General features: G+C 46.1%; 5 protein-coding genes across 16 annotated transcripts in view; 2 read left to right on the top strand and 3 right to left on the bottom strand.

The window, feature by feature from the left end:
• Positions 1–898: 898 nt before the first annotated feature.
• LOC125959648 (2-oxo-4-hydroxy-4-carboxy-5-ureidoimidazoline decarboxylase-like) lies at positions 899–10,689 on the bottom strand (the record flags this gene model as incomplete). Its single annotated transcript, XM_049692476.1, has 3 exons — positions 899–1,185; positions 1,253–1,591; positions 10,574–10,689. Coding segments are annotated over 3 exons (639 nt in total), but the record flags the coding sequence as incomplete, so codon positions are not given.
• Positions 3,345–10,587, top strand: LOC125950121 (EF-hand domain-containing protein D2 homolog). Its single transcript, XM_049677789.1, has 3 exons — positions 3,345–3,806; positions 9,758–9,922; positions 10,001–10,587. The coding sequence occupies exons 1-3, from the start codon at positions 3,637–3,639 to the stop codon at positions 10,248–10,250; spliced, it is 585 nt and encodes a 194-aa protein (XP_049533746.1). The 5' UTR covers positions 3,345–3,636; the 3' UTR covers positions 10,251–10,587.
• On the bottom strand, positions 10,574–13,730 carry LOC125950086 (zinc finger protein 526-like). The gene is made up of 3 exons (XM_049677711.1): positions 13,456–13,730; positions 11,176–13,395; positions 10,574–10,658 (listed from the first exon to the last, which is right to left on the bottom strand). The coding sequence occupies exons 1-2, from the start codon at positions 13,524–13,526 to the stop codon at positions 11,193–11,195; spliced, it is 2,274 nt and encodes a 757-aa protein (XP_049533668.1). The 5' UTR covers positions 13,527–13,730; the 3' UTR covers positions 10,574–10,658; positions 11,176–11,192.
• A 95-nt stretch (positions 13,731–13,825) lies between these two features.
• On the top strand, positions 13,826–15,394 carry LOC125950115 (histidine protein methyltransferase 1 homolog). Its single transcript, XM_049677781.1, has 4 exons — positions 13,826–14,113; positions 14,209–14,308; positions 14,366–14,802; positions 14,870–15,394. The coding sequence occupies exons 2-4, from the start codon at positions 14,257–14,259 to the stop codon at positions 15,272–15,274; spliced, it is 894 nt and encodes a 297-aa protein (XP_049533738.1). The 5' UTR covers positions 13,826–14,113; positions 14,209–14,256; the 3' UTR covers positions 15,275–15,394.
• A 15-nt stretch (positions 15,395–15,409) lies between these two features.
• The window catches only part of LOC125950082 (rap1 GTPase-activating protein 1), a 123,473-nt gene continuing 121,701 nt past the window's right edge, over positions 15,410–17,181 (bottom strand). For 11 of the 12 annotated variants that reach the window (XM_049677695.1, XM_049677696.1, XM_049677697.1 and 8 more), the window contains one exon: positions 15,475–17,181. This exon is cut by the window's right edge and continues 598 nt beyond it. The gene's annotated coding sequence lies outside the window, so the exon portion shown is untranslated. The other variant, XM_049677704.1, reaches the window with a different exon arrangement.

The following is a 17,181-nucleotide window of genomic DNA, read 5'->3' as shown; positions in this document are numbered from 1 at the left end:
CGAGCACTAGGAGATTTACACGCGAAAAGAATTAGAAAACTTATTAGTTATACTAAGTTATTAGTTATACATATTAGTTATACTAAGCTACGGAGACTGAAAGCCGATAATTACTTACCTATCATCAAGACGGTTCGGCGCATTTCCCATGTAAACGCCTGGAGTTGGTGAATGGGGCCGATCGGTTATAGAAAAGTCCACCCTGATTCGTCGACCGTGCATTTGCAATCCATTGCATTGCATTCGAGCTTGAGCAGCTTCGGACACGTTTTTAAAGTACACAAATCCAAAACCACGCGAAAGTCTTGTCTTGGCATCGTACACCACGATTGCTTTCTCGATCGTTCCAAATGGACAAAAAATATCTATCAAGTACGGTTCCGTGGTGTACACGCTTAGTCCGAACACGCCCAAGCATCGGCTTGGTTCTGGTGAATCCACGCGTATTTTGGATCGGCGCTCCGGTGATAACTTCCGGTGCCTGGAACGACCCCGATCCGGTGAGCGCGAATACGACCGGTGGCGAAAATTAGGTGAGTAGCTACGGCTACGGCTACGGCTACGGCTACGGGTGCGGCTGCGACGACTACGATGACGACGGCCGTAACGGTCAACGCTCCGAGATCGTCGACTATCACGGCTTTGGTGGCGAGAACGATAGCCATCTCGCCGGCTAATTCTGCGATAAGGTGATTTCTAAAATGAAGACAATAGATTCCTTTGCTGGAGAAAGAAACTAGTGAAAGAGCAATGAAAAGCCTACCATTTCGTTGTACTAACTAAATGCACAAAAAGCGACAACCAGAGAACGTACAACCTGTTCCGTTTTACAACGTGCAATGTGCACTTGGATGCTGTAACGATTTTGTAATATCTTTGAAATTCAAGTGCTACTAAGTTGTTTTTAAAACCATGACGTTTTTATTTGCAAATAATCAATGCTGTACGACCAAAAGCAGACGCACAGGAACAGGACATTTTTAAACGTTAATCAACAATCATTATACATCACAAACTAACTGGAGAATTCGAAGGCGGCAGATTTTTTTCACTTCACCGACAGCGATTTCCAATTCTTGATCAATAGAGTTGTTAATTCTCTCGGTAACACTGCGCAGAATAGTTTCGAACTTTGAAGCTTCTCGGACACATACGATGAATGGAAATCCGAACTGAGCTTTGTAACTGTAAAAAAGAGTTAGTTGTTAATGTTTGGTTGTGAGAAACAATATGACAAATACCCTTTAATTACCGTTCATTATATTCGTTGAGTTTTGCCTTGTCTTCAGCGGCTAAGTTGTCTAAACCGGCTGAATTGTGTTCGATAGAGGAGTCCGTGGAGAGTTCTTTGCTGTCCAACAGTTTGCCAGCCAAATCTGGGTACAGTCTCAGAATCTTTAACTTTGATTCGCTCGGTAGGCGTTCAATGTAATTTTCGAATGCGTGTATCAGCGCTGGGAGGCTCTTGAAGGGAAGTAGCGCCGAGCAGAAGATTGCCGCTTCAGGCCAGCATTCTATAACGTTTTCAAACGTTTTGTGAAATTTCCCAGGAACTAGGGCGTTTACTTGCTCGAGAGACAGTTTAGATTCCCTGAAAGAAAAGATTGTTAGAACATTAATCTCGGGCAACGAAACAAACAATTATACGCTATCGCTGCGTGATTTGCAAAAATTTCATTCACCCTGGCCTTATCTACATATTCTAAAGCGATCAAGTGAGATAATGGCAATCTGTGTACACGACTATCTATCTCGAAGATCAGTTAGAATATCTTCTAAAACATGCAGAGAATGCTTGAGAAAGTTCTCTGATTTACAACTTACATGTTTCCGTCCTATTTTCTTCAAGACAACGAGCAATGCGATGATGTGGGCTGATCGATTGCTGGTGTTGGTGGTGATTGTGGTGCTAAGAACAGCTGATAACCCTGGAGGCTGGAGACGTGAGACGGTTCGTAAGATCGCTTTGCCGTGTTGTTAATCGCGCAACTTGCAGATTACAAAAGCGCAACTTGTAGTTTACCCTCTGTTCTAGTGTGTTCGGATGGTTTTCTTACAGATGCTTGAACAATTCAATGTTACACCAGGCAGTTAAAGGTTTCGTTCATCTTCATTTTCTTCGCTATTATGAATTTTACAAAGCCACCTCTCTATTTAAACGGCGTGCTTATGCCATAATTAAAGTTGTACTAAATCGATTTAGAAATGTTCTCTGCATTCTGTGTCAGGTGTGGAACCAGGGTAATTAAAGTATTAACACTTTTGCGTTTAATGATTTTAGAATAATGCTAGAGAAAGTAATTTTTATCCTGAAATCAACCACGAATCGCTTGTTCGATATATCGATGCGTGGTCATAAACACGCCTAGCACGTTTGCTTGTTTAGTGTAGTGCAACAAACATTTTCTTGCGTGGTTTGAAACACAAATTATTCCCAAACGCTTGAACGGTTCCAGTGTTGCCAAGTTGGACGCGAGCCGGGGGGCTTTCGTTTTTTCAACAAAGATTTGAAAGCAAACCGTTACGAATCACGTGTGACCTTGGATGGTCGACAATTAAAACTATATTTCCTACTTATTCTTCTGTGCGTTCATTATGAGAATTATTCTTCTGTTATCGAAGCAGAAGCAAAAATCATGATTCATAAAAAATGTTCCGAATCGCTTAAAGTACCGAGCAATAATGCACGAGGTCAAATGTTTAAAAATAGCATCATTGCGCTTGGAGCACTCGCAACTCGCGCGTGTTGATTGCGAACGCTCTCTAATCTCTTTCCAGCTGGTCCCTCCAGACAGCTCAGCATCGCTCGCACTTGATCTCATGATGCATATAATTCCAAACATCATTAATTAAACGAAGCAGTATGATGCTGGTGCATGACCTCTAGTTCATCGCCGGAAAGCATGCGCCGTGGATGAAGCATGAAAGGGCCTTCGATGACCTTGGCGTCCAGCGTCCGTTATTTTGAATAAAACGGCAGAATCCTCTCATTTTGAGACGACTAAAATCTTTGTTTCCATTCGTATCTAACATGAAATTGCCATGCCAAAGAACGAACTGTTTTCAAAAAACGGTGTGTGTGGTCTTAAATTGTTGTATGTTGATTAGAAAAAGCTTATTTTCTGCGTTTTTTGCTGTATTTTGTCATGGTAAACATCACCGTTTCAACCCGTTCCTACAGAGTTTGTCACGCTTACTCCACTGGCTCTCTGAAACACTCGGAATTCATTTTGATGCTCATGCATTGCGTGCGCTAACCGGCCCCCTCGATTGTGCTGGCCGATGGAGTTTCAGTTGTCTCTCCACGTGCTCATTTTAACTTGTGCTTTCGAGAGCGAACGACGTGCGAGCGCGCCCGTACGGTCGATAAGATACCATCATCGTTCAGGTCGGTTACAGTTTATAATAAAAATTTAAAGAAAAAACATACACACGTTAAACCAACTACTACCAGCTAGTCTCATTAAACGAGTTTGTCCAAACAGTGTACCGTGGTGTGTACCGATTCGATCCGTTCTCGTGTGTGGCCTTGACCAGTGTTTCTTTAAGCTAGCGCGAGTGACGACCGCCACCTGCGAACCAGCTGTGTGAGAACGTTTCTGTGGAACCGAAAAAACGCATTAAAAAACGGACAAAATGTCAGCCGATGCCGAGCTATCCTCCATCCTGAACCGTCGCCAGCAGATCAACGAGGCCCTCGACAATGGAGAATCGGTGAAGCCCACGTTCAAAGTGGTCAACGTCTACACGGAATTCCACGAGTTCACACGGAAGGAAATCAAGGACTACCAGGCCACCTTCAGCAAGTGAGTCGTGCCATCGTTTCATGCGAAGGTCATCCCATAGACGAACACTCAAAGAACATTTAGAGGCACGGGCATCCGTCCCGTCGCGGCAGGAAAACAGGATCTAGAACAGGCAAAGGAGCGCGACTGCGAGAGAAAGAGAGATAATGTGCGAGGGTGTGACAGAGAAATGGAATTACAAGGTTCATGGCCGTTGCTGTGCCGCGGTGTTTTGACCGTTCCTGAGTCCTGCCGTTATCCATATGGCTGCATCTGCTGCTGGAGCAACGGCGATCCTGTTTTAGAGGCGCCATTTGGAAGAAATATTGAGAGAGCAACACTCAAACAAATAGCTGCTGCATGCACTCTCGCACAGATGGACGCGCCTTTATCATGCTGATATTGATGGTTTCCGTACTCAGCGGGTATATTACGTTGAGAAATCGAGGGTCACGAATGTGGTAAACAATACGGTCAATGCAAAGGCAGTTCAAAGCCCTCACGTGGTGTCCCAGGAGCAGCTTTACCGACGATGACTACAAGCACATCGATTGTTGCTTGTTGAGGAGGCAGTGGGCTGTCGAACAAGAGACATTCGGCGAGCCAGCCAACAAGGGACAACCATCTCGTTATGCTGCGGCATAAAAGCGTGGATTCATCTCCATACGGAATCTATGCACGCATTGTTTATGTGCAGAAGGTTAACGACATGCGGGAGACACTACACAATGGACGGTATTACAATGTCTGGCGTGTGGCCACACGGTTGAAAATGTGAAAATCAACCTACATTTGCCGGTTGACGCCAATACAGCAACGGTGAATGCGAATTTCAAATGTTCTACATACCAATGTCCAGAACTACCCCCTCTGCCACAACTGTTGATGCCAATTCATTTAATTTAAACCAACCGTAACTGTCTTTCCGTTCGGGACTGGCCAATGCATTTTACGCTACACCCCCTGTGAGGTACCGTGCATAGCTGGAGGCCATTCTGTTCGTTCTGGAACCCCATCATCATTGCACCGGCGACTGTGGCCACGGCTTGGCGGTTATGAAACGCGCTCGAAACTGAAAGCGCGTTTGCTCTCCGGTGTTTCATCACCGAGCATCGTTGTCGCCGGCACCCGTCATCATCCCGATGTATACACCAACTACGGTAGCCCACGGTGCAACACGCGGTTTCTCAGGCCATTATTACCGTGAAGATTATTGTAATGCCTTAGAAGCACGCTGCTGCTGACGCATCTGCGGCATCTTTAAATATCACTTTCCGAATGGACCACCTTGGCGTGTGCGCCTAACAAATATTGATATTCCAATGGAACTCCGGCTCAACGGAGCAGGGCGTTGTGCTTTACACTTCTTGGAGCATGCCGCTGGTGTGACTGCTGCTTGGACCACGATATCGTTGTCTCTCCTATATTACGCCGTTTCCAAATGTTGATTGTCTGGGCGCGAAAAGATAACACACAGCCACGTTACAGAATGTTCCACAAGTAGGTTCCATGTACGAGATCGTTTGCTCAGATGATGTGCTACAGGCCGTGTTCAAGCACTAGAGCGCCTCGCCGTGAGGAACCGAATATGAAGAGCGATTTTCGATATAGCACTGGCCTTGTAGGGGAACATCATGCTGTGCAGTATAGAACTCGACGTCAGGTTGACCAACATACGCTAGACATTCGAACCAAAACGATCGATTGCATCATGTCAGTCATCATGACATCTAGAGCACGTATTTGGAATCGTTTTCCGATTTCGGCATGGCAAGTCAAGCGAATCGTACGATTAACTAAGCGGCTACTGGATTACGCATTGCGTAGCGCATGTAGCACTGCCGCAGCTTATGCACAGAAGACTAATACGTTACGTTACCTTGCAAGGAACTGACGATTCCTTGCGATTTCTGGCATGTATCGTCTGCGTTGCCGAGTGCAACGGTCCATTGCCACCGCTGCGTGAGTTCAAATCAATCGTCCATCGCCGTGTTGTATGCGGTGGTGTGAAAACGTGACCCGAGAAATCTTTGGTGCCAAGACGTTCCGCGATTCGGCAAGACGGAACCATTATATTAGCGTGTTCCACCATGGATCACCACCGCGAAAGAAGCCTGACCAGTGCAGACCACAGAAGTTTGTTTGGAAATTAGAACATGGTAATTGAATTGTAGCAAACCCACAAGGCCATGGTGGTCTAGGATTCAGCTGCCTTAAGGGAGGTCCAATAGAAAGAGAAATTCGGGACTCAAGAGGAGAGGGCACGCCACTTCATACGGTCAGTTGATGCAGGTCAGCTTGAATCGGGTCAATCAAATGCTCATTCGTCTGAAGGGGTATAAATTTCATTGTACGTGGTTGCCCTTACGGTCTACGGTGCCCTATTGAAGATGAAGCATTAATTATTCCTAAACGCTACCAACATTAGTCGCTAGTACTACTGCGGCAGCCAAGCAGGGGATCATAAAATTCAACCTTAATCCCCTGATGGATACTTCTCCGCGTAGGTGTTCGAAATTCGACAGGTTTTTTTTTTTATTTGGTCGCCATCATTATGAGCTCGTAATCATGGCGTTACAGGGCACGCAGGGAGCATTGGCATAAAACGAATATAATGGTTACAGCTCCGGCAATGAACCACATGCGCTTGTTTACTTGCGAGTATATCGCTCTGTTGTATGAATCATCAACGCTAGCAATGGCGTCAATTGGCTGTGCAATAGTAGATTGCCTTCGACCCTGCGACTAAGGAAGCGCCTTGATATTCAAATCAGGAACAGCAAGGGTTTCATTTTTTTTTTATTTAAACAAACTGACTATCAGCCAGTGCGGGTTTCTGCTAAAACGAAGTTCCTCCATTGGATGACCACCATTGGGACTGCGACAGCGTATGATGTTGCGGCCATTCAAACCCTTCCTGGCGAATTATGGTTGAATGATAAAATCATAAAAGTAACTACCATTACCTCACGCGAAGGGGGTGAGTTTTGTATATTGAAGCCATGAGTCAGACGCAATTTAGTTGAAATTGGAACCCCTTTCTGAGCAAAAGCAGCAGCAGCAGCAGCAGCAGCAGCAGCAGCACCAGCACCAGCTGAGTACACTAGCTAGCAGTAGCAACCATCATATATCCTTGGAATATGGTTTAATAGCACAGCAAGCCGTGCCCGGGTCTGCGTGGGGGTAGAGGAGACCATCGGGTGTCATAACAACTGGAAACCCGGTGCAGAAACCACTTCCATGACATCTAACGATCCCAAATGGATTGATGAGCGTGTTTGGGGACGTAATCACAAAACCACAGCGGACGCAGAATGGATATCCATTCCGGTGAACCGGTTGCTGACGTCTCTCTGACTCGGAGAGTCAGTTGACACCGCCAAGGGTGGGCTCGATTACGATCAGAAGCAGCATAACACCAAAGCCAGATGGAGCCGCCAACATATTTGCAACATTGAATGATATAACCTTTCCCGTGCTACTCGCATTCAGGACCATTTCCGGAGGATTTCGATTGTTCGAATATGCTATTGGAAAGCCGGTTCTGCTCGGCCGCGCATATACGACATTCCGGTAGTCGTCACAGGAGCTTATGCTGCCGCGCCCTAGGGACCATAGCCCCTGTGACGGTTTATGAACTGATCACCAGTGGACGGCCACCGAACGATCAACGAATGGGCAGTAAACGAAAAAAGAAAACGAAGAGAGCTATGCTAGCCGCCAAGATGATTAGATATGCATATTCGAAGCGCGTGCGTGTGTGTCAACCCCTAGGCCCATATGGAGAGCGACCCTTTCTTCGCGGTCACTTCCTCGGTCCGCGCGCTAGACCATACTTTCTTTGTCTTGTGACGCCCGCAGTTGCAATTCCTCCATATTCCTCTTTCCGGTACAGAAGCCATCAGCGGTGACAAGATCAGCAGCAGAAGCAACACAGCTTAGCGCTGGGCTCAAATGCAAATTATGGACCAGACACACGCATTATTCAATCATCGGACGTTCCGGGTTTACTGGTGCCGGAGCCAGTGCCGGACCGGAGCCGTTTTTCGTTTCCCAAATGTGACCGTTGCTGTTGACCGCGAATGGCGGCATCATTACGAAACCATGTCTACTTAGACCTGGCGTCGATCGGTATGCCTAAACGGATCGATCAATGATCGATCACGGTTGGTGCATTACGTCCGTGTGCTGGCGTCGATGGCGGATGGCACAGAAGACGATGCTCATTCGAATGCCGGGTTGGCTTGGGGTTGCGTAAAAATCTGCGTACCACGTCCGCCGAAACCACGTGCTCTACGGTACTTAGGTACGTGAAAGTTGAACCTTCTCGCTATTCACGCGTTCCGCTCCCCGTGCACACACGATCGTACGAAGTGGATCCAGCGTGGAATTGCTGCCATTTTCACTACGAATTCGAACCACAAAGCCGACGATCATCCGCGTTTAGTGTGGGATTAGTGCCTCCATCTCCTGATGACCATCTCTCATCGGCAGTATTATTGATCGGCCGATACATTCGGCTTTTCTCACGATCCGATCCAACAAAAAGTCACGGACCTCCTCTCCCTGGACAACTGAGCCGATGCGATGGTAAATTTATAACTTTTCCGTTCACGATCACCCATTGCTCTAGTAGGTTGTGATGCTGTTTCCTCGCTTACAAGCGCGGGACACTTCGATCGATTGCCTCACACATCGCTTGCCGTATGATGACATTTTAAATTGGCTTTCGAAAGAGAGATTGGAATGAGTGAAACCACCGAGCAGCAGCCACGGCACCGGATGATTCATCTGCGATTCTCGCTATACAGCCTACTCAGCGTTACTGACAATCTCACCCTCTTCTGGGGGCTCTTCGGGTACGGCGGAAGTGCAGCAGGCACATACCGATAACACACCCTCTTCCTAACAGCATCGTGTCACTTCCGTTGTATTTATATTTTGTCCATGCCACACATGCGTATTGTTTGACCGGATTGTCGAGTCGGGAAGGGGTTGCCGGTCGCACGCTTCATGTTAAACATTGAGTGACCAAGCGTGACACGGCGCTGGCGACGATCAACTTTCTTCACGGTCAAGCAGGAAGCCGGAGACTGCGGTGAGGCGAAGTTCCGCCTCTGTAGCAGCATTGATCATCTAAACGGGCCATACTGCGCCATGCAAGGCCAACGAATTCATGGCCTCGCAATTAAGCCTGATTGGAAGGGAGCATAAAAACCGTCTCGGTCAAATTGATCGAATGGAAAGACAATGCCCAATGTTCTGCCGATTCTTTCGTTTCAAAACTTTACTATTCTGAATCAATCTTGCTCCCTCGGTGAAACAGGTTTCACCAACAACGGCAGTCAAACGGGAGTCCGATAGTGATCGTGTCTATTGGATGGGGAAGTCCTCATGATCACCTGTACTGGTGGACGATGACGAAAACTTGAATTTCGATGACCAACAAGATTGAATCACCGACACACTGCTGCGCCTGCGCATGTGCGTCGTGATCGTTCTCCGTTTCTTTGCCCAGCAATGCGAACAGTGACAAACAACAGCTCATTCATGGCGTGCGTGCGCCGGACGGGCTTATCTGGTCAACGGACAAACGGGTGCCCGTACCTCTCGACAGGTTCATGTTTTCGCTAAATGAAACAACAAACAGACGAGCGGGTGCAAGTTTGTTGAAACAATAATTTAAAGTTGCCGCAGCCACAAGTTTGGTAGTAGCATTTGTGGGCCTTCCTTCGGTGCACTCGGTGCCAACAATAAACATGGTAAATACCGCGTTTCAAGATAAAGTCATCGTGGCAGGAATGTGATTCCAGTGCCCTGGGAGCTAGTTTAAGAATTCCATTACACTTCTTGCCACTGTGCATCACCCTACATTAATATGCAAACCGATCCCTGGCGACGTGACCGTTGGGTGAAATTCAAATTGTTCGTTTCTACAATGCTTGTGTGTTTGTCATCCGCTCTTGGAATAGGTACGATGTAGGTAATGACGGTTACCTCGATCTGGCCGAGTTGAAAATCATGATGGAAAAGCTGGGCGCCCCACAGACACACCTTGGTCTCAAGGGAATGATCGCCGAGGTGGACGAGGACGTGGATGGCAAAATATCGTTTCGCGAATTCCTGCTCATCTACCGGTAAGGTCCAAGCAACATGACTTCACAACAAGGAAACCCACCCTTTATCATTGTCTCTCTCATGCTTCTGACCGACAGCAAGGCACGTGCAGGGGAGCTGATTTCTGACTCCGGACTGGGACAACTGGCCCGCCTCACCGAGATCGACGTGGACGAGGTAGGAGTCGGTGGAGCGAAAAACTTCTTTGAAGCCAAAATCGAACAGCAGTTGCGCACCAACAAGTTCCACGACGAAATACGGCAGGAGCAGGAAGAGCGTCGCCGTATGGAGGAGGAACGCATCGTTCGACGACAACAGTTCCAGCAGCGAGCGGCTGTTTTCCAGTAAAATGGAGGACCCTATGTCACATGTTTTAAATGTATAAATCGTCATCGTGCGTACATCGCACCTACTGTACCATAAGTTCGTCAATTAGCAGCCCAGAATGGACGCTAAGTATTAAATTTTATTAGAGTTTGACTCAGGTTAGTACATTTAACCTTCGCAATTCTCGATCACCGAAAGTGTGTGTGTGTATGTGTGTTGAATGTTCCTCAAGCCTTGATCTCTAAAGAGGCCACACGTATCCACGCTTTGCTAACATTAACACTAGTACCAACAACATATGTTTTAATGCTAATAATTGCAAGTTTGTAAGAGAATTGACTCACCTGAGTAAAACGCTGGAGATTGCATGCGTCACTGGGAAGAGGCACAGAAGATATCGGAAGTTGTAGCAAGACGGCAACACAAGAACTGACGATAGCAATAGAAAGGATTTGACACATTAGGCCTTCTACAAATCACACAAACTATTGGCAATAGAGTTCGCAAATCGTACCAAGCTCAGATGGAAAAGAAAGACATATAAATATATATACAAATATATATTTTTGATATGATGCAGGATTTGTGGGGTCAAACAGAAATCCCACGGGCTCGACATTGTCAGTGGAGTTAGTTAGTGGGGTTTTAGGAGGGAATATTAGTTTAGAATGGAAAGTATGAACGGCCAAAATCGCAAAGAATGAAATGAAGAAAAAAAACTATGTTAAACGTGTTTTAGATATTAACAAACCGTTACACTCTGTAGATGTTCACAATTATAAACACTGTAAGTCAGCAAAAAACGTATTAAACACTAAGAAAGAAAATGATACTTGTGATCAACCAAGCGAATTAGCCGTTTGAGCAAGGTCCATTAACATGCAAAATGAGGCCTCCTTTGTTTTCTTCCAACAACCATATATGATAACGTGGCCACTGTATTTACCATTTTCATCGATTCGGCTAACAAGTGTCCGCTTCCTTTAACTTGGAATGTCGACAACGCGTCATATCAGCCCGGAGTGCAAACTGGTAACCACAGGTGGCACAGCGGAATGGTCGGATTTTCAAATGCACAGCTCGCACGTGCTGGTTTAGGCCACCGCTGCGCTTAAATACTTTGGGACACTGCTGGCACTGGAACCGCCGTACTTCGGAGTGTGTCAAGCGGTGTTGCAGCAGATGCGCCTGTCCACTGAAACGTTTTCCACAGGATTCGCAGATAAATGCCTTCACGCCTGTGTGCACTGCTTCGTGTGTCTTAAGATTGCTATACCATCGAAACTGTTTGTTGCAAGTTGGGCAAACATATAGTAAGCGATCGATCGCTGTGGACGATATGTCCACGGTTGGGGTAACCGGTTTTTCATCAGACACTTCTACTCCTGGGGCAGATTGTTCGGCGATCCTATTGACTAGTATGGGATTACCACAGGAAGATATCCGCAGATGTCTCTTTAAATCGAGCAATCTATCGACAACTTTAAAGCAAACGCCACATTTGTGGTTCCACTGTTCTTCGGGGCGGTGCGCTGCAAGGTGACGGCGCATGGCCGAGGGAGCACCATATGATCGATCGCATAACGAGCAGGGATATCGTGTTATCAGGACCTCATCTCCCGGTTGAAGCTCGGAATCCAAATTTCTAGCCGTGACAGGATCGGATTGCTTGGTGATCGACTTTTTTTTACGCTTTACCAATCTTCTAGGACACCTGCAAACCATATGCACTCTCAAGCGGAACCAGGAAGAAAATTTTCGTTTGCAAAGGGGGCAGTGTACCTGGTACGTTCTGCGCCGTTCCGGACACATCAACACTCGATGGCAAAGTAATTGCCGACGTCGCGTAAAAAGTTCACCACAGCTGCCACAACCTCTACTAGCTTCCTCTGGTACTGAATGAATCTTCTCGATCGAATCACCAGCTGTGATCGATTCTTGTTGGCTTTCGTTTACCGTAGCTTTAAGACTGTTAAATATTTCATCCTTGTCGTCCGCTTGGATAGGTAACTTGGTGTAGTTATGCTCCTCGAGCGTTTGAATAAAAGACATCGGCTCGGGCAGATAGTAATCATCTATTTCCCCTTCAGGATCGGTCGTGTTCTCCACTTTCAGACGACATACAGTTTGTGGCCCACTCGAAGGTTGTAGCGCCGGGGTGAGTTCGACCTCGCATGGTTGCACTTCCCTGATCGTAGCACTTGTAATGTCCACGATCGGTGGGTAGAGGTTTACGATTTCGAGTATTTCACAATTTTTCGTCGATTCCCGATAAGGCGCATGCTGTTGCTGCGGTGTATCACTCCGGGATCCGTGCTCTGTCGCCACATTCCCGAAGTAAATGATCCCATTCTTATTAGTAGCAATGGTTTGCACAGGCTGGTGGTAGATGAGGGCCTCTGGCTGCTGTAACGTTTCCTTCAGTCGGTGGTTGGCACTGTTTGCCACTACTTCGGTCTTCTCCTCTTTGATGTACAGATTGGTGATAGGTTCCTGTTTGATTTTCATTACTTTAGTGCCTCCCAGTTCCAATGGGCCTCTTGATACCGTTGGCGACGGATGTTCCGATATAGTCGCATCATTCCAAGCGAATCGGTGCTCCAAATCGGTTTGAGCTTGCAGAACCTTCTCGCAGAAAGTGGCAAACTCGTGCACCACCTTCGAACAGTGGGCACAGATTTTCCGGGGTAAATTGGGCAAAGTGAGATTTACAAAGGGCAGATATTTGCCTATCACGATCAACGATTCACTCAGATCCGCGAGCAGCTTTTCCGCTGCTCCACCAAACACCTCGCCACAAACTCGACAGCTGATGTCGGCCAAGGGAGTGTCTTCATCTTCTGGAATCTCTTCCGTTTCCATGCCTTCGCCTGCTGCTCCGTAGAATTGGCCTTCCAACTCCTCCGTAGTATAGTATTCATCACCTCGCTGCGGTAGCTCTTGCGGCTGTTGCTGGTTCATATCGTAAGGTGCAGGCTCCTTCAAAGGAGCCCGGATCGATGGGATGGCACTGGAAGAAAGATTCCTTCGCAAAGCACAGTCCCGGAAGTCGGACGGTAGAAAGTGGCGACTGCAGATGCAGCTCCATTTGCTCGGACTCCAATTTTGGTTGCGGTTCGCGAATTCGATCCACCGTTTCAGTAACTCCCGATTCCGAAGTGGAAACCTGTTAACCGAGGTTTTGTTCAGTTTTTCAAGAACAGAGTTTCGCATAAATTGTACTTACTTGTGGAAGGAAACTTCTTCGCTGTGCGTGTACCTTAAATTACAATCCTGAATTACACAGTGCGCAGGCATTTTATGATTTTGAGGAATGTTGTTGTTCACTCATAGGTTTTTCTGGCTTCCTTCCGGGACACCCGGACCGCGGCCACAGATTTCGTTACTCTTTAGAGTAGATTGTATGTTGTTTGATTAGTTCACACAGCGTTGCAAAAGGATTTAAAATCCTTTTTCTTGGTTTCGGTCTCGTGGGTTTTTGCAAGATCTTTTCGCGGTTCCCAAATTCTTAAGGCACCACACACGAAGCGTAAACAACGCGTAGTCTTTTTGACAGTTGTTTTGACGTTTACGCCTTGTTTACGCCTCGTTTGGGACATATGGCCAGAGTAGCCGGTCCCTAGTTTTAGCGAGGTCTAGGTCCCCAGAGTAGCTAAAGAAGGCCCAGGAAGCTGGATTCATTAGCCGTACTAGGGTAAATCCTCATTTGAAGAAGAAGAAGAAGAAGAAGTTTACGCCTCGTGTGTGGGGCCTTAAGAATTTGGGAACCGCGAAAAGATCTACCAAAATCCACGAGACCGAAACCAAGAAAAAGGATTTTAAATCTTTTTGCAACGGGACACCCCGGAAGGAAGCCATCGGAAACCGTGCCGGCAAGTTTTAAGGTTCGTAATTCCGGAAAAGTTCTATGGTTCTATAAGACATAATGTCTGATTTCATTCATTTGGGAATATTTAATTGGTTCATTTCTTTATTTCAGATAAACAGCCCTGTTGGGTCGAGTTCTTGCTAAGCCGAGCTGGTTGGAATGTTTAAGTTTGGGTTTCAAGTTGATCCGGAAAAGGGTGCAGACGATAAAGGTAAACTCTGCGCTACATTTATGGAAAGCTTTAAACATTCAACACTTATTTTTTCAGATGAGCAGAAGAGCGAGCCATCAAACAACGAAAGCAATCAAGGAAACGAAAAGGACGAGTCCTCAACGGCTGCTGATTATCCCTGCGAGGAATTGACGATGTTGCCGGAGCGTTCGACCATCAACCCGGATGTAGTGAACACTTTCCAACCAACTCCTGATTGTACGATAGAGTACCTTAACAATCTAGCCTTGCTAGATGAAACATTCGAAGAGGATATTTTGAATGCCGAATCGGATCACTCCGATCTGGTTCCGGGTTGCTACGAAGGAGGACTGAAGGTGTGGGAATGTACCTTTGATTTGGGACAGTTTCTGGTCAAGGAAGATCGGAAGAAACTGTTGGGCAAGAAGGTGCTCGATCTAGGCTGTGGGGCTGGCATTCTTGGTATCGAAGCGAAACTGTTGGGCGCCGCTGAAGTACACTTTCAGGATTATGTGAGTCGTTTTCTGCGCACGTCAAGCTTTTCCATCGATAATCGTAATAAATGGTTCGCGTTTTCAGAACAAGGATGTCCTCATGAAGCTGACGATGGTCAACTATGATATCAACTGTCGGTCACAGGATAGCGGCAAGAAGGGAGACTCTCCGGCGCGTTTTTTCTCCGGCGATTGGGCTAGTTTCACGGAAAAGTACAACGATACCAAGTATGACCTTATACTATCTTCGGAAACGATATACAACACTGGAAATTATCGAAAGCTGTTAGATCTCTTCGATCGAAAATTAGCGAGGAAAGGAGCTGTTTATCTAGCCGCAAAAACCTACTACTTTGGTGTAGGTGGCGGAACGCGACTGTTCGAGACGGAAATGGAGGAAGACGGTCGGTTTCGGTACAAAGTGGTGTGGAAATGTAGCTCTGGTGTCAAGCGTGAAATTCTTAAAATCATGAAAAGAGATGAGGATTAACAAGGTTGTCAAAGTCAAGAAACTATCATGAAATGAATTCTAATTATTAAAAGGAACTCTCATGTAAGTTTTTCGGATGATTTACGGGAAGGATGTTGCAAAGTGAAAGAAAACAGCAGTTGCTTTGAAAGATATATTTAAAATATATACTCTACTAGATTTTGTAGTATATTTAGGTGTGGATCTGTGTAGTGTGTGATTGTTTGTCTTCTATGTATACATCTATTCAATAGTTTTCCTCTTTTCTTTTCTCCTTTTAAACTTCCTTACGCTGCTTTGCGATGTAATGTAGTATGCTAGATCATTTTTACCTTTATGTTTAGGTGTATATTCTCCCTCTATCTCTTCTCCTTTCGCTCTAACCTTCCCACGTTCCTTCTCTCTTTTGGTATTTCACGTACTAGGAGGTACTATTTCCTTCACTAACGTATTCCATAAATCTGCTATTGTGGTAATGGGATTATTGGGAACATTTCTCCTTTTTTCAACAAACAAGAACAATCGTGTGCCACCACTTTTATCCGATTCCCTCATCTGGTATTTAATTCTCTCTCTGGAGTGTCCCGCTCGGTGTCCTCTATAGTCAAGCATTAATGCATGCTTCGTTGTGCCGTTGTGGTACTGTTGCTGATTTTTGGTATCTTGAAGCAGTGGATAAGTAACTGCTCAACAGCAGGAGCCGTTCATTAGCCGTGTAACATCGATAGAGCATCCTAACTCCCCTTTTGGGGGGAAGCAGAAAGGACAAATACTGATACTGAAGCGGCACATCGGCGCCGTGTGTAGATGCCGATGCACATCAATAAGGGCCTCGTACACGTACACACCTACCTACATACACACATTCACATACAAAGGACAATGACATGAACACCCACTAAAAGAAGGGGGGGGGGGATAGAGGGCGCACTAAAAAGGATCGCAAGTGTAAGGACCTGCCGCGGATACCGACCGTCGGTTGCAATCGACGATTCCGATCAACGATAATACCCTACTGCACACTGCATGTGCAATACGCGCGTCAGTTTTGTCTCATTTTGGGAATGTTGTTAACTTTGGTATCGATTTAGCTTTAAGCCTTTAAGAGCGATCGGTCGCCTTTTCCCCGATATTGTTGTAGGAGAGAATATTTAAAGAACAGAAGGGTAGAGCGATAGATAAAGAGATAGAGAGAGCGGGGGTGCGTGTGTGTTTGGTTCCATAGTTTTTCCGGGGGCACATTTTGCTTTCGCTAATTTATACTACTAGCTCACAAATTGGATACAAATACGATTAAGAAGGCAGTCGAGGTGTGTGTCTGTCTGATTTTCTTCTGATTTCACGAATATATTCACGAAAAAGGGACTATTTTTTCTTGCCCAGAAAGGATGGGCAAAAAGTTTGTAAATTCGAAAAAAGGCCTTTACTTTTGTACAACATCCCTAAAGTTAGAATACTCTTAACCGCTAGTTCCCAGTAGAAGAAGTAGTTCCATGAATGGTATAGGGAAGAGCCGCAAGTATAGCGTACTGCTCCTGCTCAGTCCAGTATTTTCGACGACGGCTAGACGGGACGGGCACAACCCGTATCTAAGAGAGCCTCTGCTGTACTCCGAGTGGCCTTTATGCTTGCTATGCTACTACAGCTACCCTCCGCGTGAAACACCCTTTTCACATATTCTGCATAGTGTATTGCACATAGAACACTAAAGTAACCTTCCACTGCTGATGCTATTTCCATATAAAGTTCATCTTTGCTGCTACTATCCTTTGGCAGGATAATCTTAACTTCAAACGCACGCGCTTACACACTATCTCATCTCAGCGATTATTTGGTTTTTCATCTTTTTCTCTAATTGGTAATTGACATCCTCTCCCTTCTTTAGCAGTAACAGTACAACAGAAGGATCTCTCGATCTTGTAGACCAT

The sequence above is a fragment of the Anopheles darlingi genome, chromosome 2 (assembly GCF_943734745.1).
Source record: "Anopheles darlingi chromosome 2, idAnoDarlMG_H_01, whole genome shotgun sequence".
Taxonomy (NCBI): Eukaryota; Metazoa; Arthropoda; class Insecta; order Diptera; family Culicidae; genus Anopheles; species Anopheles darlingi.
Note: the sequence above shows the minus strand (reverse complement) of the source record. Positions and strands in the feature narration are given on the sequence as shown.

Excerpts from the sequence above, each read along its gene's own strand:
- LOC125950121 (XM_049677789.1), top strand. The coding sequence starts at position 3,637 with ATGTCAGCCGATGCCGAGCTATCCTCCATCCTGAACCGTCGCCAGCAG. Across the intron at positions 3,807-9,757 it reads TACCAGGCCACCTTCAGCAA|GTACGATGTAGGTAATGACG; the intron begins GTGAGTCGTGCC and ends CTCTTGGAATAG. Across the intron at positions 9,923-10,000 it reads GAATTCCTGCTCATCTACCG|CAAGGCACGTGCAGGGGAGC; the intron begins GTAAGGTCCAAG and ends TCTGACCGACAG.
- LOC125950086 (XM_049677711.1), bottom strand. The coding sequence starts at position 13,526 with ATGCCTGCGCACTGTGTAATTCAGGATTGTAATTTAAGGTACACGCAC. Across the intron at positions 13,396-13,455 it reads GAAGAAGTTTCCTTCCACAA|GTTTCCACTTCGGAATCGGG; the intron begins GTAAGTACAATT and ends CTCGGTTAACAG.
- LOC125950115 (XM_049677781.1), top strand. The coding sequence starts at position 14,257 with ATGTTTAAGTTTGGGTTTCAAGTTGATCCGGAAAAGGGTGCAGACGAT. Across the intron at positions 14,309-14,365 it reads AAAGGGTGCAGACGATAAAG|ATGAGCAGAAGAGCGAGCCA; the intron begins GTAAACTCTGCG and ends TTATTTTTTCAG. Across the intron at positions 14,803-14,869 it reads AAGTACACTTTCAGGATTAT|AACAAGGATGTCCTCATGAA; the intron begins GTGAGTCGTTTT and ends TCGCGTTTTCAG.